Source organism: Rhopilema esculentum, chromosome 5 (assembly GCF_057945365.1).
Source record: "Rhopilema esculentum isolate cy_ngs chromosome 5, ASM5794536v1, whole genome shotgun sequence".
Classification (NCBI taxonomy): domain Eukaryota; kingdom Metazoa; phylum Cnidaria; class Scyphozoa; order Rhizostomeae; family Rhizostomatidae; genus Rhopilema; species Rhopilema esculentum.
The window spans coordinates 209,358-235,236 of NC_142819.1; the positions used below are offsets into that span (position 1 = coordinate 209,358).

The 25,879-nt window shown below is 34.4% G+C and overlaps 1 protein-coding gene across 1 annotated transcript; it reads left to right on the forward strand.

The window, feature by feature from the left end:
• The first annotated feature begins 969 nt into the window (after positions 1 to 969).
• Positions 970 to 24,827, forward strand: LOC135689762 (WD repeat-containing protein 35). The gene is made up of 35 exons (XM_065207095.2): positions 970 to 1,155; positions 5,176 to 5,293; positions 6,262 to 6,336; positions 7,935 to 8,027; positions 8,282 to 8,383; positions 8,521 to 8,600; positions 9,612 to 9,692; positions 10,089 to 10,153; positions 10,343 to 10,715; positions 11,205 to 11,297; positions 12,062 to 12,154; positions 12,320 to 12,380; positions 12,655 to 12,805; positions 13,001 to 13,070; positions 14,261 to 14,314; positions 14,458 to 14,567; positions 15,716 to 15,764; positions 16,095 to 16,187; positions 16,613 to 16,681; positions 16,998 to 17,078; positions 17,313 to 17,360; positions 17,643 to 17,731; positions 18,132 to 18,249; positions 18,458 to 18,543; positions 18,726 to 18,805; positions 19,075 to 19,271; positions 19,440 to 19,666; positions 20,279 to 20,327; positions 20,900 to 20,974; positions 21,103 to 21,270; positions 21,475 to 21,543; positions 22,343 to 22,447; positions 22,778 to 22,860; positions 23,960 to 24,028; positions 24,400 to 24,827. Exons 1-35 carry the CDS (start codon positions 1,132 to 1,134, stop codon positions 24,563 to 24,565), a joined length of 3,564 nt encoding a protein of 1,187 aa, XP_065063167.2. The 5' UTR covers positions 970 to 1,131; the 3' UTR covers positions 24,566 to 24,827.
• The last annotated feature ends 1,052 nt before the right edge of the window (positions 24,828 to 25,879 follow it).

Consider the following 25,879-nt stretch of genomic DNA (forward strand, 5'->3'; position numbering starts at 1 on the left):
GAAACGTTGAATTTTTTATCCTTAGCGATCTAATATTTTATTGAATTTAGTCTGGGGGATGCTTTTTCAGCCTTTCTAGAAGGTATAATTTCAAAAATTTTCTTTTGCGTCGGACCCAACCATGGTGGGTCCTCCTACGTCACCAAACCTGATTCTAGCTCCCAAGGCTCAATTTCGTGAGCTGTCTCTGAAAAATTCTATCTATCAAAATTATACACACAAGTCAGTTGTACCATGTCTTAAGAAATCTCAAAATCTTGACTTTTGTTTTTCAAATCATTTGCCCCTCAACTGTTTTCATAACACATACCATAAATTGCTTGGTGGTGCCATGAACCACGGCACACTTTAAATTGATTTGCCCTGCTGACCCCCCCCTGTTCACATGACAGATTTACGGCCCTGGCCATTGATGTCCAGAATTAAAAACCTATAGACTAGATTATTCAAATTATCTGAGAAACTACAGTGTTAGGTTTATTGTCAATTTTCTAAGCGTGGGCTGTTAAGAAGAGGCCTTGCCGGTTACTAACTAGCAAAGGACATAAAAAGGTCTGAATCAAAGAAAGTAAGATTTTTGGGAAAATACAGTAGTCTGACTTGTGCTCAAACATGATTATATGGTCAAGAATTTACTCTGTAAGATCATTCTGTGGACTGAATTAAAACTAAAATAAACTGACTGGGTGAACTTTTAGAGGGTTACATTCCAATCCCACACCCCACCTAGAAGTTTTGCTAAGTACAAAGGAGGTCGAAATAATTGAAATTTAATGATACAAAATATATGACTGACCCTATGCTAAATTATAATCTGAAGTCAAATTTTTGTGGAATGCTTTAAAGCGCTTTTGGAGGCAAGGGCGAGACTTCACTATTTTCATTAGGGGGGGGGGGGGGGGGGGGCATGAAGCTGACCTCTGTTCATACCATACAGACTTCTGCTGTACTTACTGTCGCTGCGATGGTGCACCCAATCCTTAGTTGCCGTGCTTGTGTCGCTGTTAACAACAACATTTTACTTCCATTCAAAGAGAAGATGGTGCCACAACTTGTGCTTTATTTACGCTTTTAAAGATACTTTTTACTGTTTTGATTGGATCAAAAGTAATTAACTGTCTGCACTTCACAATGTTTATCTATCTGAGTAAGAAGGTGAGTTTGCTTGTCAAGACAAAACTAACATACTAGGCCTGTTAGTTTTATTTACACTTGTCGTAGTAGCTCAGCACAAATGTTATGCTCTTTCAAGCTATTATTGTGAATATAAGCTATTATGTATTGTATTGACAATATTTCATAAACTTTGAACAAAACCATTTTTGCACCTGTAAAGAAAATCGTGTTCACTAACCTAGAAATACCGCTACAAGACTGTAGAGTATTTTTTCTGTTTGGGAACCACCACAACAATAATTTTAATATTGTGGAATCGTGCATGGAATTTCTAGCTAAAGGCTTTTGAAGAGACCTTATATTACACATATTTCTTAGGTAATGACTTTTTTAAACATGCTTCAAGGTAAAGTAAATAGTTCACTCACATTCAGAGATAAACTAACAAAGTGATCAAGTAATTTTGTTTTCCTAGAATGACTTACTCTGTTGAGATCTGTAAACAGTTAAGCTCTGGACTTCATCGATGTCAAATTGAAGTCAAACAATTTTTTAAATTGAAACTTCTTTGGTGTGCAATTTACTGAGAATTAATACAAACTGCTTGTAAAATGTTGTGTTGCAATATACCATGATATTTAATGTCAAGACTATTGCGAGTGTCAGCTCCGAAAATTAAAACTGCAAATTAAAAAGTTTCTTAGCTTTTCTCAATTTGGGTTGTTTGTTAACTTTCTAAAAATTGAGCCTAACATTTCTTATTTATAACCTGTGTTTCTTATAAAAAAATGTGTGTATTTGTTTTTTCTTGTTATCAGAAGTCAGAAGTTTAAATAGTGGAATATTGATGGAGAACTTGATCAGATAAAACAATATTGTGCGGGGAATCTATGACAGATTCTTAATAATGTGTGGGGAGAATGTGGGATAAACATTATTGCATGGGGAATGCTTTCCCTGTGAAGACCAAACTTCACATTCTGGTAACCCTACTTCTTGTTGTAAACACCCTTACAAGAAATACATAAAACAAAGAGTAACTAAAGGTTTAAATAAAGTTGTATTAGAAGTAAATAATAAATTATTGAGTAATGATATTTCAAGCATAAACCATTATCAAGTCATTCATTATTTATTCATAGTAAAATTTTACTTAAGTTCCTAGTTATTTTCTATTATATTGCACATTATAGAGCTAGTATGCATCATAACTTGTTCAATTTCACATCAAATTTTATTGATTTGCTTCCAAATTGCTTTTTTTGGTGCACCTCCAAGCAAAAATGTGCAAATTCCCACATGGATCTTATTATGGGCAGTGCACACTGAGATTATTTTGCATGCACAACAAACTTTCCAACCTGGCAGGACTCAAGCCTGTGATGAGCAGCAGTGAAAATCAATGCTCTGATAACCTTTCTACTAAGTTACAATAAAATGAAAGCCCAAGTTTCAAAAATTTAATGACATTATGTTGCATGTTCTCCTAACTTGCTCTGCTTCTATAGACACTGGGGAAAAGCAAAATCTAAAGAAATTAAAATCCAAGTGCAAACTTGAAGTGCACAATTCATGGTCTTGTGCACACTTGGGAGTTTTGGAGGGTAAAGACTCCACCATCCAATATGCTTTTGGTTTGCTGCTGATATTTTGTTTAAAGTTCATCATTTTGTTTAGTAGGGATATGTTTCCAGCAATACCAAAGGTTAAGAACAGTTTTATGTTAATGTGAATCTTGATATGTACCAGATTGGAAAATTTGAAATGTGCATAGCAGAGACGCTAAACCAAATTTTAGTTTTCATGGCTATGATTTACAGCTAAATATATTTGTTTATAAATAATAAATATAAATATATAGTGTAAAATGTTAATGCTGGATGGCTGCTAAGTTGGCTGTGCATGACAAACTTTCAAATCTGGCGTATTTAGAATATCATCTTGCAGAAGAAAATATCAAAAAGTTACCTAGCTTGTTTTTTTCTAGAAATGTGGGGTTAGCATTGGCTAGAAGTAAATTGTGACTTGATCATAAAACAGAAAGTGATGGAGAGCTCTTAGTTTTGCAAAACATCTAGTGATAATTAAATCTGTCAAAATCGTTTTGAAAGTCCACAAAGCTCGCAGAAAAACTTTTGCTCAATTTTTGCACTATTTGATAACCAAGAAGAGAAAAAAGATAACATTTTGTTATTAATTTCTATTTAAAATCTAACTATTCAAATAGACCCTATTAATGTTTGTGATATTTTTAGCTGCTGTAGAGAATTTGCTTAATTTTTTAATGAATTGAAAATGAAATTCCACAGTTCTACAGAATATGCACAACTGTACTGAATTTCATATTGGTCACATGCCAGACACTTTTTTGTCGCTAGTCTTTCCTCTGGAAAATCACTGCAGTTGACATTGACCCAAACTTAGGGGGGAGGATGGAGTTTAAAGTGGCAGCTTTAAAATTTAATGGGGTAGAAAGTTAGGCCAAGATGTCCCTTGCTTTACCAAGTTTAAATGCCTTTCTTGCATTTAATGTCTCAATTACATTAATGATATATAAGGTTGCAAAAATTGCTTTCAAGTTATTATCTTGGTAGTTTGATGTAATTCGTCATTGATTTGAATGTAGGAGAAATTTCTGATTCTATAATTGGGCCTTCCAACATCCCTAACAATATTAGAAATATTTTGCTTTTTTGAAGCATATTTTTAGGCTGGATTCACATTGCACAATCGTCTTAGCACCTTATAACGCGTGCCGATCTCTGCTATACTAATCCCTTGCTGTGCTCAAACTGCAGAAATTTAGACGCGATTAGGCATTGTAACTCTAAAATTAGCAATCTGCTAACTTGCATGAGAAAATATGCAAGATTGATTTTGAACTATTGATTTTGGACTATTCATTTCGGAAGTGGAAAAACAAACCCCAAGCACTGTAACAGGCATTTTACTACTAATTACTGAGCAGAGGTCACAGAAATAATGCAGTGACAAGGTTTGCTCCCTAAAATTTATATATTTTATTGAGAATTAAGCAGGATTATAAATAAAGATTCATGGTGATTTGAAAAAACTGATCAAACAAAATATTTCTCTAAAGTTAATTGCAGTTCTCTAGTTTTGTTTATTGGAAGGATTCCCAATCTCCTTTTTTCTAGATGCCTTAAAAGATTAGATGCCTTAAAAGATTATTGTGAGCGCTAAACAATGCATTTTGATATTATTATATTCTGATCTTAGGCCAAGAGAGGTAACTTTAATATTAGAACTGTTAGGCTGAAGGAGTAGAACATCATAGCGATTTCCATAACACGTTGCCTGCTCACACTTTGACACGAATGGTCAATATGAATAGAAAATTTTAAGCCTAATCTCATTTTCACCAGCTAAAGTTAATCAGCTGAAACAAAATTTTTTTCTATGGTTTTTTTCTCAGGGGCTCTGCCTTTCCTTTTTACTTAAAGCATCTACCTCCAAGATTTGTCTATTAAATTTAGCAAATGTTTAGATTTTTGCTGTGAGGCTCTATTATGGAAAGAAAAAGTTAGTTTTCTCACATAGTGTTAGTCTCACTGATTTGTCTAGAAGGATATCAATTAGCATACGTGGGGCTTGCCCAATGGGTATAGTGGAGGATGCCAAGTCCAAGGGTCTGTGCTTCCAGTCTCTGACATGATCTGACATGACTCTGTTACTAAAAATACATCAACAAACATGCTTTTCTTTCTTTGAAGTATTTTTGACATGAATTTCAGCTGTCTTTTGCCATTTCCACTATAAAACTTATTGTTCTTTACTGTCTTATTTATTGTCTAATGATTAGCTTACTTAGTTTGGAATTATAAAGTAACTAAGACATTCATGTGATATATAATTTGCTAACAGGAAGCAAAGCTAAATTTGTTAAACACTCAAGTTTGTCCTTTGTCCTGGGCTATTGTTTTTGTGTCCTGGGCTATTGCTTTTTCAAGATTCTCTTGGGCTATTGTGTGTCCTGGGCTATTGTTTTTCAAGATTTTCCTGGTATGATTTTATTCAGAAACAAATTGTTATTTTCAGATTGCAATACCTAATAATGTAAAACTAGCATCAATATCATGGAACAGAGAGCAAGGATACATTGCTTGTGGTGGTGAAGATGGACTGCTCAAAGTGTTGCGACTTGAAACTCAGTCAGGTATAAAAACTTAATGTTTCTTTACATGCAATTAAAACCTTTCTTTTGATTTTGGATGTTGCTGTCCAGTTTTCTTATAATAGTTAGTTTTCCATCAACAGTTAGAGATAGGGATGGTAGCATAGGTAGCAAGTGTTCCAGTCGACTCTTCCATAATATGATTATCGATGTTCCCTTATTTTTTAGAAAAAAATCTGTTCTAAGAGAAATTGAAGTTAGGTAGAACTTTCAAAGCAAAATGCAGTATCAATTATTGTCTGATGCCGCATTGTTATTATTTTGGAAATATGGATGAAAAATTCTGACTCTGATGTGAACTAATAGCCAACACCCATGGTGATATTTTCCTTCTTCATTTGTATGTTATAAAAATTGAAAATCACCTGAAACTACCTCAAGAAAGCTGGAAATCACCTGAAACAAACTGCAACTTACCTGAAACCACCTAAAGATCACTGTCTGCAAATCACCTACAACAATCTGGAATCACCTAAAATTGTTTTATCAGAGTTAATTTAACAACTGAATTTGATTTCACTAGAGGTTCTTGTTGTAGCTGATAGTATTATTTACATTTGGTTGTTGGACATTATAGATCCAAATTTTGCTTTTTCTTGCCCAGCTATAATTGATATTTATATAAATATCAATTATAGCTGGGCAAGAAAAAGGGTAATTTGGATCTATAATGTTATTTTTTGCTAGTTTCTGTGAAAAAGGGTATAAAAGAGGGTTTCCCTTCTAGATAGAACATTTGGCTGCTTCTTCAACTTTGCATTCTTCTTGCAAGTGACATATAATATCTCATCCAAGGACTTTATTCTTAAGGCAACTCTAGTTTTGATTTTTCATGATTTTTTATTCCCATTTGTAGCTTTTCGTACCATTTGTACCATTTGTAGCTTGTAGCATTCCCAGAGGGAGATTTTGTTTTGGTTTTTGTAAATCTTTTGATGGACTTTTTGTAGGTTCTGATCAGAAAGTCAAAGGCTTAGCTGCCCCAAGTAATCTTTCAATGAACCAGACCTTGGAAGGACATAGTGGTAAGTTATTATTTCAAGGTTTATTCAGAACTGTATTATCTTCTTTCTATCTACTCTTCGGATTTTTTATCTTCTTTGTTACCATTATTCATCTTTTTTCTTTTTTCATTTTGTCTAAGTGATTAATTGGCATGTATATAATTGGCAGATGAATGTGCTAAACTAGATTGATTTTAGTTTTAAATGAAGTGTTCAGAGTTGTGAGGACTGAACAATATTTAGTGTGCATCTGTAATAACCCAGGGGCTGAGTTGTACATGTTTTAATCTTACTTAAATGTTTGATAACTGAAACAAATTTTGGGATTAATTTTGTTGTACTAATGATTAAAGCAGGGTCCAGATATAAGAGACAGCATTGTATTTGTATTGAATGAATTCAGAATTATCAGCAGCCAGTACCTAGTTTGCTCATATGATGGGGCTTTTTTCCATTGTCAGTTCTATAATAGCTAGGCAACCATTTTGACCTCAATGTTAACACGTGACTGAAATTTTTGTGCTGATAACGGGATTGAGGCATGAATAAAACAAAAACAATTTCTGGCACCTCCCTTTGGATAAAAATTTCTCTAAACAAATTACTTTTCAAAGATTGTAGAGTGACTGGTCCAGCAACCCTCTGTTTTTCCCCTTTCTTGAAGGTAAAAAAGCTTATATTCAGATTTTATTGGTTTTTAATTTGTTGCACTTAATTATTTGGCTTTCCATCTTGCTTGATATCTAAAATAGATTTTATTGATATGCATGTGATTAATTTATCGATTCTAATAAAGCATCATGAAACAAAATATGATTTTTTTTGCTATTTCGCTCCAGCAAGAGAACACTGTCATTCTATCGTGATCATTTTTGTTGTTATCTTGTGTTGCCTTTTGACAGATTTGATGAAATTCGCCACAAATTTAAAAAATTATATTATTATGTTAAATTGATTAAAAAGTTCTTGTATGGTAGACGTGTTTCATGGGACGCATTCAAAAACTCAATGTTTCATGGGACGCATTCAATGCAGTTAGTCTAGTAAAATTCTAACAAGTCCTCAAACACTACGATTTTGGTTTCACTCGAAATATTACTGATAAACAAAAAATCATGATTTTGGTCCAATGCCGCTATTTTGTGGAGGGCTTGCTGCTCACATGATGTTGCACATAACGGTTGCAGGGTTATGTCTCTAAAAATTTTTGGGTGCAAGTACGGAAATAGGTCATTATCTGTAGTGGCAGGTTATTTCAAGTCCAGGTGCACCAGGTAAAATATAAATGTTGCCGTAGTTTTTCTACTTTATATGTCCAATTTATATATCTATGTCTTTATATTTGCTATTTCCATTCCCACTAGCTATCAATTAGCACCTGCACTTTCATTCAAATAGTTCTTGTCTTTCTATAAAAGAAGAAACATTTTCTCCGATAATTTTCTCTATTTTTTAGGTCAATGTATTGGCAATATGTTTTTCAAGTATGATTTGCTCAGACAGTAGCCAATTTATAGAAGTTAAAATTTTGGCAAAACCAGTTTTTCCGAAAAGTATATGTTTATTGGTAAAAAGTATATTTCAAATTGACTCCCTGCATTGTGTTTGTTACTTTTCAGGTGCTGTTCAAGTTGTTACTTGGAATGAGCACTTTCAAAAGCTAACTACAAGTGATCAATATGGCCTTATAATTGTCTGGATTTTGTATAAAGGTATGTTTTGTTGTTGCATGTATCGTAAACAGTAATCCAAAATCTAATTCATTGCTTTAAATGTCCAGAAAGTTTGCCAGTTGAAATTATGATTGGATTGATTAACTTTCAAACATCGTATTTTTTTATTATTATTTTATCACAGCAAGAACGTTCTCCTCTATTTTTTACGTGCTTGAATTTAATAGTTATTTCCTTTTGTTTCAAGATATATTACCAAATTAAGTTTGCTAAAGTAAGTTATCTTTTCTTAGGCGTCTGGTATGAAGAGATGATAAACAACAGGAACAAAAGTGTTGTTCGTGACATGAAGTGGAATGCAGATGGACAAAAGATCTGCATCATTTATGAAGATGGTAGGCTTTTCTAAAACAAATTGTGAGGGTTTAAATAGGTGATTTGGATACTTTTCTGTAAGGGTTTAGTATCGAATGCAACTCTCCTTTATGAACACATGTTTATTGTCAAGACATTCAATTTGTATTTGTTACAGGAGCTGTTATCCTTGGTTCTGTTGATGGGAATAGAATTTGGGGAAAAGAGTTGAAAAATGTACAGCTGTCTCATGTAGAGGTACATCTTTTGCTCAAATTAATTGATGTGTGATAATTTGTGGTCCATTTCTTCATAGTCAACACAATAACATAATTATATTTCTTATTGGTTTGACATAAATGTTTTTCGGTTTAATAGAATACTGTCCCTATTTTCAACTTATCTTAAACATAATGAAGTTTCCAAATATGTTTTTGGTACGGTGAAATTCTAAGATGGCACGAAGTAGCGAAAACATAGCATAGCTACTTAAGTACTTTTTGTCCGAAACTCTTCAGAGTATAAATGTCGGATAACGACCGAAAGTAAGCTCAAAATTTATATCTAGATGTGGCTCGAAATAGCCTGCGCCGCAGACCCAATCCTCCAAAGAGAATTGGAGGATTGGGTCTGCGGCGCAGGCTAGGCTCGAAAGTAACATGAGAAGAAGAGTGTTTTTGTTTCTACGTAAACAGATTCAAAACTCTTAAATTAAAAGGCGACATTGCTTGCCCAATGATTTTGAAATTGTCGTCCCTATACTTTTTGGTACACATTGGTTTTGTGAGTAAATGCTGACTAATTGCCGAATCACATTTTATTTTTGCATTTTGTTTTTCGCAAATACGCTGTGGCTGTTCTCTTTTAGGAACCGTTTTGTGCCTGATGCTCACGGCAACATACTGTTTCCGTGAAGTGTCGGCGAGAAAGTACTTAAATATGCTATGTTTCCACTCTTTCGTGCCATCTTCAAATGAAGAAGTTTCTTCGTGTCGCTGTATAGCTGTGATTTTGATTGTGTCTACTTGCTGCTCACAAACATATCTTTATGTATTACTTATATGTTTAAAATTTGCTTTCCCTGCTTTTACTGTTTTAGGATCTTGCAAGATTTCCAATTCCCTGATTCTAATTTCATGAATGTTATCATATGTTTACTAATTTTCTTAGTATAGGATCTTGAGATCTTTTTGCGAATTTGATGTACTTATGTGTTATGGACCGCTTGTATTTTTCGACATCATATTTGATTTTGCAATATTGTTTCAGTGGTCACCAGATGGAAAGACAATCCTGTTTGGAATAACAAATGGGGAAATTCACATTTACGACAACATTGGAAATATGATGGTACATTGCTCAATTTCTAACCTATTGTATTGTAAACCTCGTAAAAGGGAAGAATCGAAGACGCTTGCTCTTTTTTGGATAAAACTGTAAAACACAGAGCTACCAATTCTGAATAGCTATTCCGACCTTTTCAAATCTTTTTTGTAGAAATCAGAAAAAGATTTTACTTTGTTAATAATTTTTTGAGTATGATTACTATGAAATAATCTTTTGAGTGAAATGATACCTGCAAATTTCCAGAAATTCTGACAAATAAATTTCTTGCCATCAATTGTTACAGAACAAAATGGTCTTGCTTGACGTTTGGAAAATAAAACTGGAAGAAATGTTTTGATTCGCTTCTCATCCATAAAAGCATTTAAATTTGTGTTAGATTCGGCTTTTTTTAATCTATAGGGTAAACTTACGTCATACTGCTTGTCGAATGTTACTGGGGCTGTTAGAGTATCTGGTCTCGAATGGTGAGTAGCTGCACATTAACTTCTTGTTTTCTGTAAATTTTACTATTCATTTGAAATAATTTGCTTAAATTGGACTATGTGTACACAAATCCTGCCTTTTAGATGAATTAATAAACTTATTCTTATACATATCTGAAATTTGTTATTCTGCCAATTTAGGTTTCTTTTATAATTGAATGCACCTTGTAGGTATGATGGCTCGTACGGCTACACTGAGCCAAACTGTCCTTGTTTAGCAGTGTGCTTTGACAACGGCAGAAGCCAAATCATGCGACACGAGATGGATGAATCGCCCGTTCTTATTGATACTGGTATGGCAATCTCAAGTATCCAATGGAATCACTGTGGCTCTGTACTTGCTATCGGTGGCTCTCAAAGAGTTGTCAATCAAGACAAAGAAGTAAATATTGTACAGTTCTATACACCTTTTGGTGAGCACTTAAGAACGCTGAAGGTTCCTGGTAAAGATTTGAAGGCATTTTCGTGGGAAGGCGGTAGTTTACGCATCTCGCTTGCAGTGGATTCATTCATCTATTTTGCCAATATACGGCCTGACTACAAGGTACGTAGAGCAATTCTGTTTGAAGAATAGCAGACTGTTCTGTAGAGTGCTGTCAATTTCGATTAGTTATTACTGTTTTATAATGCTTGATGTGGTGTCAGCCGAGCTGTACATGTTTTAGTCTGTAATATCTTACAGTTACTATTCTGCAATGCCGCCTAATGAGATCATCAGATCACTTCTGTATTTAAAAAGGGAAACTTCTTCATCAACAGTGATATTTAAAGTAGATAGCACTTTTATTTGATTGTTTCTCCGTTTAAATACAAAATTTGTATAATTATGCTGTATTCTTTAGTGGAATAACGATAAATTGAATGATCATTGTAAGAGTTTAGGTTCTTCAAGTTTTATGTCTCCGAGAGCTTTTAATTGTAATGTATTTTTGGCACGTGTTTATTTTTGTATCGTAAGGCCTTTTTCTATCGATAATCGTTTTCTTTCAACTTAAATACTATTCTCTTTTCAATGTTGGTCTTATTATTTTAGTGGGGATACTTTGCCAATACAGTTGTTTACGCTTACACGAAACCAGACAGACCTGAATATTGTGTGGTATTTTGGGACACTAAAACTAACGAGGTGCGTGTAACACGATATTTTAGTTGTGTATAATCCCTCTTAGTGCGTTATTTAAACGCTGTTAAGAAAGCGCTAATAGGTACATATGTATACATGATTTTTAAAAGTTGCAGAGAATGCTTATCTATACTTCTAACGCTAAAGAACTTTTCATTCAACACTCTTATTCGAATAATAACGAAATGCGAAAAGGCAAGATCAAAAGCGAAATGAGAGCAGATGTAACACTTTTTCGGATTTTTTGGTTTGACCAATTAGTGACCGCTCGCTTCTCGCCTCCGCGAAGTCCAAACAAACATTTCTGTCCGGACAAGTCGTTATTTAACAAGGATATAATAATGGTCTGTTGCATAATGAAGGGGGTTCGCTTTAACGTTTGAGTCGAAGGGCGATATTATTTTTAGGGAAGCGGCACTGATTAGGCAGCCTATACAGTCATTTGCTTGACTTCACAGTGAAAATTTGCTTTTTGAAGTTTTTTAAGTATATTGAATAGAAGAACAAAGTTTTAAAGACTGATTCGAAATAGAGGCGATGAAAATCACAAAGATATGAAATAAGTAGACCAAATAGACAACAAGGAATAAACAATTAGAGCTTCTTTTTCCTCCAACGTTACTGTCTATCTATCTACATTCTGTGCCATTTTCAATGTTTTACGATGGAAATTTGTTTATTACTTACAAAGTTAATTTTTACTCACAATTCGTTATTCTAATTTTCCTGTTGCACAAGTTTGATTTTAATTATTGAATCGTGCTTAGCGTTACGTGAAGTATGTGAAGAACCTCCTAAGTATCAGTGCTGCTGGAAATCATTGTGTTCTCTCTACCAAGGCTGATGACTCAACTGGACAGGTAATATTTGCTTCTACTTGCCATATTTGTCGATTCCATATAATTATGAGCTTGATCTAGTCTTCTGTCCGATTATATTAAATTTATTTGACAAATTACCAAGTTTTATTCTTGTTTATTTATCGAAACTTTGACTAGCACTCAGTTCTATCATTTGTTTTCCAGTTTGTTCTGGTGCTGTGCAATGCAATAGGAACACCTCTTGATTCACGATATATAGACATTGGTAAGTTTAAATTCACTTGTCTTTGCTGTTTTTCTAGGTAAAACTCCCATGCAAACATTGTTCGCTACTGAATAACTAGGTTATAACCTAATAAAATTTTAGTTGAAAATTAAAATTGAGAAGGCAGTTTTTATTCCATATCTAGAATTTGTTCATTTTGTTTTTGTACATGCAATTGCTGTATGTTTTCAATGTTCTTTTCATTCCATTCTTGCAATGTCCTTTGTCATTTCCTTCAAAAACAGCTCTTAAAAATTTGCTTTTTTCCTTACAGAGCCAGTATACGTGACCATGACAGTGAACAGTATCATTGCATCATCCAAAGAGGCGTTTTATGCTTGGCAGTACAAAAGCGTGAAGAAGTTGACAACACTGGAATTGCAATCTGGTACCAACAAGCTAGGCAGAAGAGAAGGGTCCGAAAGGTCAGTTTTTTATCGATTTTTCATTTGCAAAATTTTTCCATATGCAACCTTCTCAGCTTGATAAAGAGGTAATCACAAGAGCTAATCAGATAATTGGTTAGCTGTCAGTATGAATCAATTTTAAATGATTTCCCCTACATTGCCCTATATAAATTTTTTATGTCTTGATTGTTCAGCTAATGAGTTTTTTTCCAGGCTTTATCATATTGACGACGTGCCATCGGGTGCAGGGGAAGGTGCCGTCGACTACAGACGAGCAATGTCGGTATGTTATTTAGTATAACTTCCTTTGCACTATTGGGCGTGCGAACGTTAGTGCAATTATAATCACGGTGGATCCATCATCTAGCCTATTCCATAGTACCTGACCTATAATAAAAACCTATACTATATTAACTATACTTTTTTGTTTGCCAGTTATATCCCTACTGTCTCGTGTTTATTGGTCCAGCAAAGTAGGGGTATTTGTCTACAGAACAAAGCAATCTATTTCAAAATATGAACGAGCTCCCTTATTATACTCGTTATTTATTTATTTATTTATTTATTTATTTATTTATTTATTTATTTATTTATTTATTTATTTATTTATTTATTTATTTATTTATTTATTTATTTATTTATTTATTTATTTATTTATTTATTTATTTATTTATTTATTTATTTATTTATTTATTTATTTATTTATTTATTTATTTATTTATTTATTTATTTATTTATTTATTTATTTATTTATTTATTTATTTATTTATTTATTTATTTATTTATTTATTTATTTATTTATTTATTTATTTATTTATTTATTTATTTATTTATTTATTTATTTATTTATTTATTTATATATATTATTTATTATGCTCGTTTCATTATACATATTCTACTAAAGTATGCTATGCTTCCGGTATATTTTGCAATCTTAAATTTTTGTGCTACCAAAAACTTATTAACATATCCTTTTATTGTACAAGGAGCTATCTTTAGTTCAAACACCTTTCCTATTAAACGCATCAAAATACTGATCATTATGAAACCCAAAATATAAATATAGCATAAAAAAGAGTAACTTTTTGATGAAATAAATTGACGAAAATAATTTAGTCTGATGCTCTATTTACTATGAATAAAACTACTTATTAAGTTATTGATTTTTGTAATCCCATCTGATGTAAATCTGAAGGAGATCTGAAGTCGATCGAAGTTGCAATTTATCATCAAATCCTGCGTTAATACGCTACCTTCGTCAAGGTTTCAGGATTAAAAAAGTTTTCTCAATATAATAAATATATAAATACTTAAAATTTCCGGCTTTTATGTAAAGCACATTATATTTGCCTGCTTGCTATCCAAGGTTCGAGATTCAAACCTGCTTGTTGATATGACGTAGAAATTATTCAACAGTTATGTTGTAGAAAATTGGTTATCTGTCAGTATGGAGCAATTTGTTTTTAATTTCAGCCTACTAATGATCCTGTTTGTTGCATTTGCGCGTCGGATAAAGTTCTCATTATTGTAAGTATTTATGTGACATTCAAAGCAAAAGCAACTTTAATCGGTTTGAAATCCCATTGTCTGCTTCAACGATCTTTTATTTGATGCACAAGTATTTTCAAGATATTATCATCCAAAAAGCATTTATTATCCTTTTCTTCTAGGGCCGTGAGTCTGGCACCATTCATCGGTATTCACTGCCAAAATTAGGCCTTGAGATGAAGCATGTTTTAAACTGCAGACCATTTCAAATGTCTCTAAACTGTTCTTCTACGTATGTATAAAGGCCTTCCTTTTTTATAATTCTTAAAGATCCTTCGTATATATTCGCACCACAGGAAGCAAAGGTTAAGAAGTGTCTCGGTTTCACTTGTGATAAGAACTTGGGATTGTCCTTTGCAGCAATGTATGAATGAATAAATTTTTTCACACTTCGTATCCCATGATCCTCTCCCCTGTTGCAATGCAATCTTGAGTTTGGAATGATACACAAAATGCTGCTTGTTTAGGAATCTGTTTTCATTAGAAACCCACAAAGAAGGCTTGTTTTTTTCTATAAAAGTTTAAGCGGTCTCATTCCTATTTACCGTCGAGAAAGTTTTCCCAATGTAACAAATTATGATTTTAGAGCAACCAATAATTTGCATCCATAAACGTTGACATGAGAGCGAGATTTAAGCACAATGTTAGGGATACGGTCCATCATTGTGATCATCAAATAACGGTGTGGATAGTACTGCACAGTTCATGATGCTGTGCAACGACGTGCAAGCTTTATAGATAGAGGAAATGGTAAAGTCTACGCAACGGCACTTATTGCGATCGCAATCTTGAACGAATAGCATGTAAAGACATCCTCAAAGGCATACGATGAAAGAGACAACGGGATGATTCGTTCCTTAAAATCGTGGAAAGACATCTTTTTGGCTCTAAAGACAAAGAGTTTTGAATAAGGCAATAGTCTTGCGAAATAAGTGGATACAAGAAAACGCTGTTGCGCAGACTACAATTTACCCTATTTGTAAAGTCTACGCACAGGCTACGGTTATAAACGAAAATGAAAATTTTCCAGATATTTCCTGCAAAGCGCAACACTGGCAACCATAGAATACATCACGATTATCAGCTCGGTTTACTTACTAAAGCTTTCTTTTCTTTTTCTCTAAAAAATGTCTTCCCTTTTTCTTTTTCTTTTCATTTTCCCTCTTTGTTGAAATAAATTTACCTTAATGTTAGTTATTTTCCTTTCCTATAGGTTTTTTATTGTTTTAAGTTATGGTGGTGCCAGTTTGTTAATCGTCAAACGTTTTGAATGTATAGCCGATTGTACTTAAATTCTTTCTTTTGTAACTATCTATTGTGATGCTGGCTTGCAGTTTTAATGTTTCATTTTAAGCATTTTTTTTTCTAATCTTCATACAGTCGTCTTGCTATCATCGACATAGCTGGAGTTCTAACGTTTTTTGATCTGGTAAGTAATTTTTTGTATTTTAAAGTTTTTTCTTGTCTAGAGGACCATCTTGGAAGCCTGATTACAATCTCTGAATTATTGCCTATATCTTCTGATCCTAAAACACGCAAGGAGGTACTATAATATTCAAGCAACGAAGATATAATAAAGAAGTGGAATAAAGAAGTGGAAACATAACATATCGAAGAGTTTCTCGTTATATTACATAACACATCCATGGTGAAAACGTTTATTAGATTTCTTTCATCTTATATGTAAGATTTTTGACGAACATTCAATAACGCAGTCAATAGCATGTGATTACAGTTTTTTCTCTGCCATCTTTTATAGACCGCAAAAAAGACAGATTCTTCTGGAGACACGACATTAGGCGAGCACCTTAAGTTTGAGAGGAAAGATGTTTGGGATATGAAATGGGCCGAGGTGTGTTTATAATTCCAAACATATATTTATTTGTTCAATATTTTCCAGCAGAAAGCTATCACCTTATTTATATGTCCTGCAGTTAGAATTTTAACATGCCTGGTTAGGTTCTAGATATTTTTTGCAGAGAATATTTTTGAATGTGGAATCTCGTTCTTTCTGATGCATGTGCAGTTGCACCCAAAGTTTTATCGACAAGGAATAGCAAGAGTGCTTGGGAGGAGGAGAGGGTTAAGGATTGGGGATTCGTATCATTTTTTCTTTCATGAAGAAAATTGTAATCTTGAAAAATTATTGCGATCATTTCTTTGTTATGACAGCACTATTTTGAAAAATTATTTCTCTGAAAATTGTCTTTTATGCTTAGCCTAACGAGCATGATCACTAGCTAGACAACTGGTTCTTATACCATGATATTTTTGCAGGATAACCCAGAGCTCTTTGCCATGATGGAAAAAACAAGAATGTATGTATTCAGAAGTCTAGATCCTGAGGTATGGTTGCTTTTCGAAATCTAATTTTAAAATTTGGTAAACATAGGCCCGTGGCAACTTTTTCACCCAAATTCTTGCCCCAGTTTCTTCATGCAAATCAAGCACGCGGATATTGAAAAGATGTATTGCATCTCTAGCCCCCTTGACATTACTGGTTTAAGACAATAGACTATTGTTTCGTCTCTGAGGGTACAAAGGCTTAACCCTGCTGCTGAAGTCCGGGAACTTCATTCATTCAAGTTTTTATTTTGTTATTTTGATAGCTTGGCAGAAATCTCGATCTTTTCTCATCCTATAATTTTTTCACGATTCGCAGGAGCCTATTTTGTCTTCTGGATATATTTGCCAGTTCAACGATCTTCAGATAAAATCTGTACTACTGGATGAAGTCATGAAGGTAATTTGGTTAGCATATTGCAATAAAGTCCTTCTTTCCTTCTTTCAAACCCAATGGTGCCTTAAAGAAGTAAGATACCCCGGATATAAGTAGTTTTGTCGACCTTGTATTTTGAATGACAACATAGCTTAATAGGTAGTCTGATTCATACCCATTTCGTAGCCTGACTGGCACACATTTTTCCACATCAGTGGTTGAGATATTTCTTGTTTTGAGTTTGAATCTATTTGACAGGACCCGGCAAACCCCGCAAGAGAAAATCTCATTGATTTTGAAACTAAGGTGAGGTTGACACTGGTTATTATAAAACTTGAACATTGTTTAAAATATTTTTATGTTTTTATGTTCAACAAGATCTATAAACAAATGAGTATTTTTTTATGTTGCTGAATGGAGATTGGTGTGGCAATTTCCGTTTTTTTTAATTTCAGTTATTTTCATTTTTTTGAGCGGTAGCTACATAATTTCAGTTAACTTCAGTGTTTGTTTAAGGAAAATTCTAAAGACAACCTTGCATCCTATAAGGTCATTTTCTCGATGAATTAACTCCCGAGCTTTGTTTAGTCCCTTCGAGATACAAGAGATCTTCTTGAAAAAGTTGGAATTGAAGATGCCTACCAGTTCATCTTGGAGAATTCCCATCCAAGACTTTGGTGAGTCAGTTTGTTTGCATGCATACTCTGAATTTGTATATATTCTTCTTGCAAAATGTTTGTCTCTTCTTGCTAATTGAGAAACGAAGAACAACATGTGCCAAACCAGTGTCAAAGTACACTGACCTAGAGCTATATAAAAAAAGATGCACTTAATACAGTCAGTGCACTTAATAAAGATGCAAAAAGATACAGTCCGTGTGCACTTAAGCTTGGTTTTCAGAAAGTTTGTAATTGTCTTATCTGTTGCATCGGTCATATCTATCTCACTTATCTTCGTATTAAAAAGTTGCTTACGTCAAGTACGAAAGGCCTAATAGCTTGTTGTACGAAATAGAATCGATTTTACCTTCTACACCAGATGCAAAGGAAAGCTTGACAAGCATCTTTTTTCGATCAGGCGGTTGCTAGCTGAAGCTGCTCTTGGGAGACAGGATCTTGAAGTTGCCGAAAAAGCGTTTGTTCGCTGCCAAGATTATCAGGGGATCAAATTTACAAAGAGAATAGCAAAACTAGATGTAAGAATTATGTCAGATGTTAAGTGCCGAGTTTTGTAGATTTCTCTTAAAAACGTTCCATTATCTTCTGCTTATTTCCGAAAAAGTATCAACGAATTAACCAGTATTCAAGTGCATTCTGATACTCTATATGACAATTGAGCCAGTTCGTTGTAATATTAACCTATTGGAATGTATAACTCGTCTTTTTTTTCTGATTTTCACTTAGAGTGAAATGAAAAAATCTGCAGAAATAGCTGCATATTTTCAGAGATACGAGGAAGCTGAACGCATTTACATCGATATGGACAGAAGGTGACTCAATAAAATTTCTACAAAGCAAATTTATTAATTATTTGTGTGATTTACGTACTTTTATGACCTAAAGGGTTTGCTTGCCATATGGTATCGTTTTATTGTCGTGTTCCTATATTTGCTGCTATAAACCTTTTCGGTAATTTCAATCAGTTTTTATGGTTTATCATTTCTTTGTACAGGGATCTAGCGGTGGATCTTCGTATGAAACTCGGCGATTGGTTTAGAGTAGTACAGCTGATAAAATCTGGCGGTGGTGGAGGTTAACTAATACTACTAAAACTACATTTCCTTTTTTCTCTCGCATAATGAGCTAGACATTTATAAACATAAGTTGATAAAAGCAATGACTAAAAAGGCGCAGAATGGCCACAGTCACACATGTGCTAAAAACCAATTCGTATTCGGTGATAAGCTTCCTTACAATGTCAAGAGGTGTATTGTATCTTTATCGTTTTTTATGGTGTTTTCTATTTGTTTTGAATTTTTATGAGATCATAAAAGACTGCATTGTGTATTTCTTCTTTTTAGACGATAAACTTCTTGAAAAGGCGTGGAACTGCATTGGTGACTATTATGCGGACCGGCAGAAATGGCAGAATGCAGTTACTTATTACGTTGAAGGGCGAAATGAAGAGCGACTTGCAGAATCCTACTACATGCTAGAAGATTACGATGGTCTTGAGAAACTAGTCAACACTCTGCCTGAAAATCACAAACTCTTGACAGTAAGTTTCCTTTCCCCCTCGTCCTATCGAGGACTTATCTTTTCATCTGCCTTTTTGAAACGCGTTTTTCCAAAAGAAATGTTTAAAGGAAAGATTTGCTTTATTTGTTTAGAAAATAGATTTATTTTTTTCTGATATCATTTTTACGTAAAAGTTGTGGTCTTTTAGTCTGCTGCAGAAATGTTTGTGTCTGTTGGGCTTTGTGAACAAGCGGTGCAAGCATTCGAAAAGTGTGGAAAAGTAAAAGAAGCAATCGACTGCTGTGTTCTTCTCAACCAATGGGATCTAGCTATAAGCCTGGCTAAGGAGCACAATGTAAAAGAAATTGATTCTTTGTTGGCAAAATATGCCTCACACTTGCTGGAAGAAAACAAGAGACTCGAGGCAATCGAACTGTATCCTTGAATTGCTTTTTCTTCTTCCGTCAACCTACGCTTTTAATTATCCACAGGCTGTCTCTCTGCAATTAAACAATCTGTATTCAGGAATATTTTCGAATGTGAAATATAAAAGGCTCTTAATAAAAATGGTTCCTTCATGAAATGCCCCATGATAACAATAGTTATTTTTATTTGTTGTCTGCATGTTGACAGTTGGAAGCTAAGTTGCGCCCAAAACTCACTTTTGTTTAGTTTTAAATTATTTTGTGGCTCCTAGAATGTTTGCTTGAATTATTTGCATAATAATTTGGCTCTTTTGTTCCCTAGGTGCAAGAAGGGGCCCTTTAGAATAAGTACCGCTGAGACTGAGATCATGAAGAATCTGACTCCTGAAAGCTTCTTTTTTCCGGGATTATGTGTAGCCCTTGTATAAGGAATTTTGCATGTTGCTATACAGATGTAACTAGAGTTTGCTTTTTTAAATTTCTGTAGAATTATTCTGAGATATGTTCTGTCACGCCTCCTGAAGCGTGGCACAAGTTGCGCAAGGCAAGTAATAGATATGTCTTTGAATTTTTTTGTGATCCAGGGCTAGCAAATAGCAATTTTCCTTGACTATTTCTGGAGATATCGGAAAGCAAACAACTTCATAGCTGCTGCAAAACTTTTGTTTCAGGTAAAAAATATGCTTTTTGGTACATAAATGTTTTGTAAAATTGTTGATACTGAAGCAGTAACTGCTGTTTTGATAGCCACGTGGCAATACCACTGCAGTTTTATGTTTTTTGTTCGTAGCTGGCAAACTGTAGCTCTCTTGTATTATTTTTGTTGGTTTTTAACAGGGATTTCGAAAAGAGATGTGTGAAAGTCTAACGATGCCAAGTTTCGTTTTGTGTGTTGACTATGGTAGTGATTATTTTCAGCTGTGCATTAATTGGTTTCTTAAAGAAAGTTCAGATAACGTTGTTATATGTTGCATTCACCAATGGCATATACTCACAGACAGCCCATATTTGTTAAACCAGTTTTGCTTCGGTGTAATTAGCTGTTGTATTAATGACTGAATCTTACAACGGCACATATGCCTAGAAGAAATAATCAAACATTTGGACAATAAAACCACAGAAAATTCAATGCTCGGGGATTGTTGCACTAAATATTTAACATGTCTTTCTGATTACAATAAAGAAATAAAGGGGTGTATGTGCCTCAATTCTTTAAGTTTTTTATTTTTTCTTCCCTTTCAAGTTAGCTGAGGAAAACTCAAAGGCAAGAACGAATCCTTCACGGTCAAAAAAGCTATACGTGTTGGCGGCTCTGTTGGTAATATTTGTTTTTTCACTTTCTATATTTTTAATTTAATTTTGCTTTCTTGGGTATCTTCATTAACACATCTAGCTTTAATCTTTGTATTTTTGTGACATTTATACCTTTATTTTTTCAACCGACAGATTGAAGCGCATCATGAGCACGTAAAAAAGAATTCCCAAAAAGGCGTATCTGATAATGGAAAGAGCAAGCGCAAAGCCGACGCGAACTCTGCCTTGTCAGGGCTTCTTGAGGAAGACAGATCCACAAGTGATATCATTGTTATTGACAATGCTTGGAGGGGAGCAGAGGTAAAAGCCTTTATGATAAGCATTATATCCGTTGCTTTGGAAGCAAGAAAAATGCTTTTCCAACTACCATTCCAGGCATTTCAGATCGTGTAGGCGTCTTTTTATTGCAATATACTTCAAAAAGATAAATATATACTTCCAATATACTCCCATCTAGGCCTAGAAAAAGAGATGACATAGTTATGAAGATTATTTTCTTTTCAGGCATTTCATTTCTACTTATTGGCCCAGAAACAGCTGTATGAAGGAAGACCAGAGGATGCCTTGCGAACAGTAAATGTGTCAATTTTCTATCTGTTGTGTTGTTGCCAAATATCTCAACATGTAGCTCAAAATATTCGGATTTTTAGCTGCATTGTGTTAACGATAGAAAATTCAAAAATTGGGCTAGAAAATCTTCACAATATAATTGAACTTCTGTGGCGATTATGTCAAGCGTTAAAAAATATTGTTAAAAATTATTTCAAACTAGAATCTGTCGTAGCAAGTGTACCTATAAGAATTTGTCAGCAATATGTCTTCGATTCGTGTACTGATGTGTAGCTTATTCCAGCTAAGAAACCACTATGAGCTTTGAGTCTAAAAAGTTTTGCTCCAGCAACTATAGGTAAGGCTGCACATGTGCTCGACACATTGCATCCTCTCCATTTAAGGAGTCATATTTTCCGTTTGTTTGATGTATTGTTAATGTGGGATTTTTTTTCCAGTAGCAAGGATTAACCTAGTAAATTATCTAAGCTCGGCATATGTTCACTTTTCACACCTCTTAAAAGGTGCCTGTGAGAAAAAATAACCTATAGCTTTTTCCATGCTGATAACATTTCTGAAACAAAGTAGCCGATTATTTTAGTCTTTGGCATACCTAGTAGGTAACTATGCTTCGTAAAAAGCCACCAGGGACCGATTTCCCTCAGTATTACCTATGCATACACGTATATGGCATAATTCGGTTCTTTTATCCCTGCACCTATGTACGGTTCTAGTGCATTGCTGATTCACTGGTTTGGTATTTCAATGCTTTTGTTTGTGTCTATTTTTTGACAATCTAAGGCAGTCTTCTTTCTGGACGCAGGCAATTCATCTTCGCGATTACGAAGACATCATTGACCCGACCGATGCATATTCCTTACTTGCGCTAGCGGCGTCTGCAAACAGGGCGTTTGGTGTCTGCTCAAAGGTAATCTTTTCTTTATCAAATTTGTTTCCTTTTTCGCTATCGAATACTAAGTTGAAATTATAAGCTATAATAATAGGCAAGTCACTTCCATTCCCTAACCTCCAATTTGCTATCAGCTTTATTCTGCTTTTACATTCAGAAAGCTGCTAATTATCAAAACATAGGGGGAATCTTTGTACTTCATCAAACTTGACCAAATGTCTCTATTCTCCAAATGTATTCAAATATTGCTGATTATGTATTGCAATGTGGGCGTTTCTTTGATAAGTCACATTCTTCTTTGTTTTTGTTAACGTCTTTATAATATTGACCAATGAAGTGCGATTCCAGGCGTTTATCAAATTGGAGACGATTTCAAATTCTAAAGATGACCAAAGGCGTTACGAGGAGCTAGCACTGGAAATCTTCACAAAGTATGCTATTCTCTTCACATTCCTTTTCGTCTTTGGGACTGTTTTGTGCGTTTGCACAACAAATGTGATTTTCTGTATGACAGGCGTCTGCCTTTTCTGCTGTGTCAACAACCATATCATTTTGCTATCATTTTGATGCATTTTGAGCCTAAACAAAGTCAAATATTTGTCAAATGCAAGTTTAGTTTCGCAATTACCCTACGCAACTAAAGTTTTTAGATGGGTAGATTTTTTCAGTTTTTTTTTCAATTGACAAGGTATTCAGCTTTAAAATCATCACATTCTGATTGTATAAGAGGAAATCTTGTTTTTACCTATCAAATCCCTGATTACTGAAATTTTGAAAGCTCGAATCAGCCAAAATTGGAAAATTTTTCGACCAAACTGAATAACCAAACTGAAAATTGAATACTTAATGAGAAATTTTGATTTTGGATTATTTTATCTGAGATACAGAATTGTTCAGGTACTAGTTGACTTATCACTGTCAAAAATGCAGAATTGGAGACATATTTGTAGCGTACGTGCTGCAGACAATTTATTCAAAACTCGATGAAGGAAAGACATGCTGGCAATAAATTTTATCTCCATAAGATAAAGCCTGCTTCAAATATGAATTTAGGCTGCTGGTTAGATACTGGTTTATTATTTTGTTTTCAGCTGTAGGCCTTGTTATACTATTTCGAGCATTTCTGTTGGAGTGCTAAAAGTGGCTGACATGACAGAATTATCTTCCAATGCTAAGATGTTCTTGAATGACTTCATTTCAAGTAGTATTCACTGTGAAATCGTTATGAATGTTTTATGAATAAAGTTTTTGAAAACCTTGAAAATGTACCATTAAAAAAAAATATATGGTCGTTTAGAAAAGTTATGAGAAAGTTCAGGAAAGTTGCATATATATTTTTGGGTTAACCAGTTTCAACAGATCCGTTGAAAACGCTAAGCCGACCCAAAATTTTCAAGACAAGGGTGGACTTGCTCACGTCACTTTTTTCGTAACTCTTTATACTTCAGGTCAATATTAATTATTATTTTTTTTGTTCCTCCCGCAAAATATAAGATTTTGCTGTCTAATAGTTCATTATTTGCTGTTTAGACACACCCCGAAAGACAGCCGACCAAACATTGTGGAGTGCTCGTCTTGCAGCAGCCAAATACCCGACTGGTAAGCAATGTCTTGTCAATGATTAAAAACAACCTTTTTTCATATATGGCAGCAATGCTTCAAAAATAAGCTATCCATGTCACAATCACGTTATTTTCCGACGTGATTATAGGTCATGACGAAATAAGCTTGCTGAATTACATGCACTCTACTTGCTTCTATCGAAATCATCTATCTAATTATCCATTATTGGTACTGCTTTTTTCATTTGTTAACGGAATATCCTTCATTTGAAGGCCTTTTCCTTTCAGCCATGTTGTTGCTGTTTAACCTTTAGAACATTGCACTTTGCTAATCTTATTTAGCGCTAAGTCTCATTTATATACACAAGGAAAATTAGTTTTAAACATTGCATTCTTCTCATCATCCAGGTCAGTGTACTGTCCCAATTGCGACACAAAGTTCAGTCCTTGTATAGCCAGTGGCAGACCGCTAATGGATTATCAGTTCTGGATGTGTCGCACATGCAAACATAAAGCCTATGAGGAAGAGATAAGCAGTCACCTGGCTTGTCCACTCTGTCATTCGCCGGTTTGAGTCGCAAAACTTTGTATATATTTCTTGATAAGATTGGGAGTGATGAATTCAGGTAAGGTTGCAGAGGACTAATGCTGTTGAAAAACTTTCCTCGACAGAGGGACCGGTACATGGATCTGATTTTGCTCCAGCTTACAAACGGAAATACTTGTTATTAAAATGACTACGTAACTTGCTATTAATTTATGATATAATATAGAGATATGATATACAGTTTCATGTGCAAATCTAAATTGCAGTTTAACTATAAACATGAAAGATAGCCTACCCTTTTTTTTGCTGTATTACATACTCATAGACAGTGAGAAGCTCCTCACTTGGAAGCTACACTCTATTTATGGCCCGTAAACAACCGCAGACTGCTTTCGTTATAGTCGTCGGACTGGGTGTGTCTTTATGTGGTTTGCTTGCCTGTGCTATTACTGTCTTGGTGCATCCTGCCATGGGAGAAGCTCTATTGACTTGACTTGGTCATTCTCGAATCCTTGTAACAGCCTGTCATCAGTCTATTTATATGTTGTTAAAGGCTAACGGTTCCTTAAGACGAATGTAATCGAGCTTGGAGTTTTCCTTGCACCTGTCGATGAATTTGCCATTGTAATGGTCAGAGGTGCTCTTCAAAGTAAGTGCAGCCTTGTAATACCCTCTATAGGTTTATGGTAGATTGAATTGACCCAGAACCCTTAGCAGTTTGTCAACTACAGTGTGTTCTATTGCCCTTACACATGTAAGCTATGTCTTTTATTCAATGGTACATCCTTCCACAGATGTCGAAACTAGGGACAGAGTGGGCACCTGCCCCAACTTGCAGAAATAGGGGGAAAGTACCTATTGCAGCTCACAGGGGTGCCTCCGCTTTTGCAAAGCTTCTACGCCTATGCATACTCCGTTTTCCAAAATCCATGCAATATTGAAGAAGGATGAGCAACTTATTGGAGACTACGTTTTACTCTTTCTGACACAGAATGTCTTACATTGAAGTTGATAATCGAGCTTCTTATGTTAAGTCTTCCTGAACTAATTTATATACATTGAAAATGACTTATATTCATAATTTATATTCATAGCCAAGGCCATAAATTCTAGACCATTAAGTGTAGCAGGTGTACAGAAACCACAAATGAGTCCAGATACCAAACTGTCAAAGAGAAATATCCTCAGCACTTAGTGTGCTGTTATTTGTTCCAAAAATTATTTTCGATGATTGCTGTGAAGGTCCGCAAAACTCAATAGAAAACCAAACTTGGCTTTTATGTCTTGTTATTATGCGCGACAAATAATTTTGATTGCAGTATCGTTTGTTGCTAAACTGTG

What these genes read in the sequence shown, in the direction of transcription:
- LOC135689762 (XM_065207095.2), top strand. Translation starts at nt 1,132, where the DNA reads ATGTTTATCTATCTGAGTAAGAAG. An exon ending in CTGCAAAACTTTTGTTTCAG is followed by an intron (nt 20,328 to 20,899) that starts GTAAAAAATATG and finishes TTCCCTTTCAAG; the next exon opens with TTAGCTGAGGAAAACTCAAA. An exon ending in GCACTGGAAATCTTCACAAA is followed by an intron (nt 22,861 to 23,959) that starts GTATGCTATTCT and finishes TTTGCTGTTTAG; the next exon opens with ACACACCCCGAAAGACAGCC.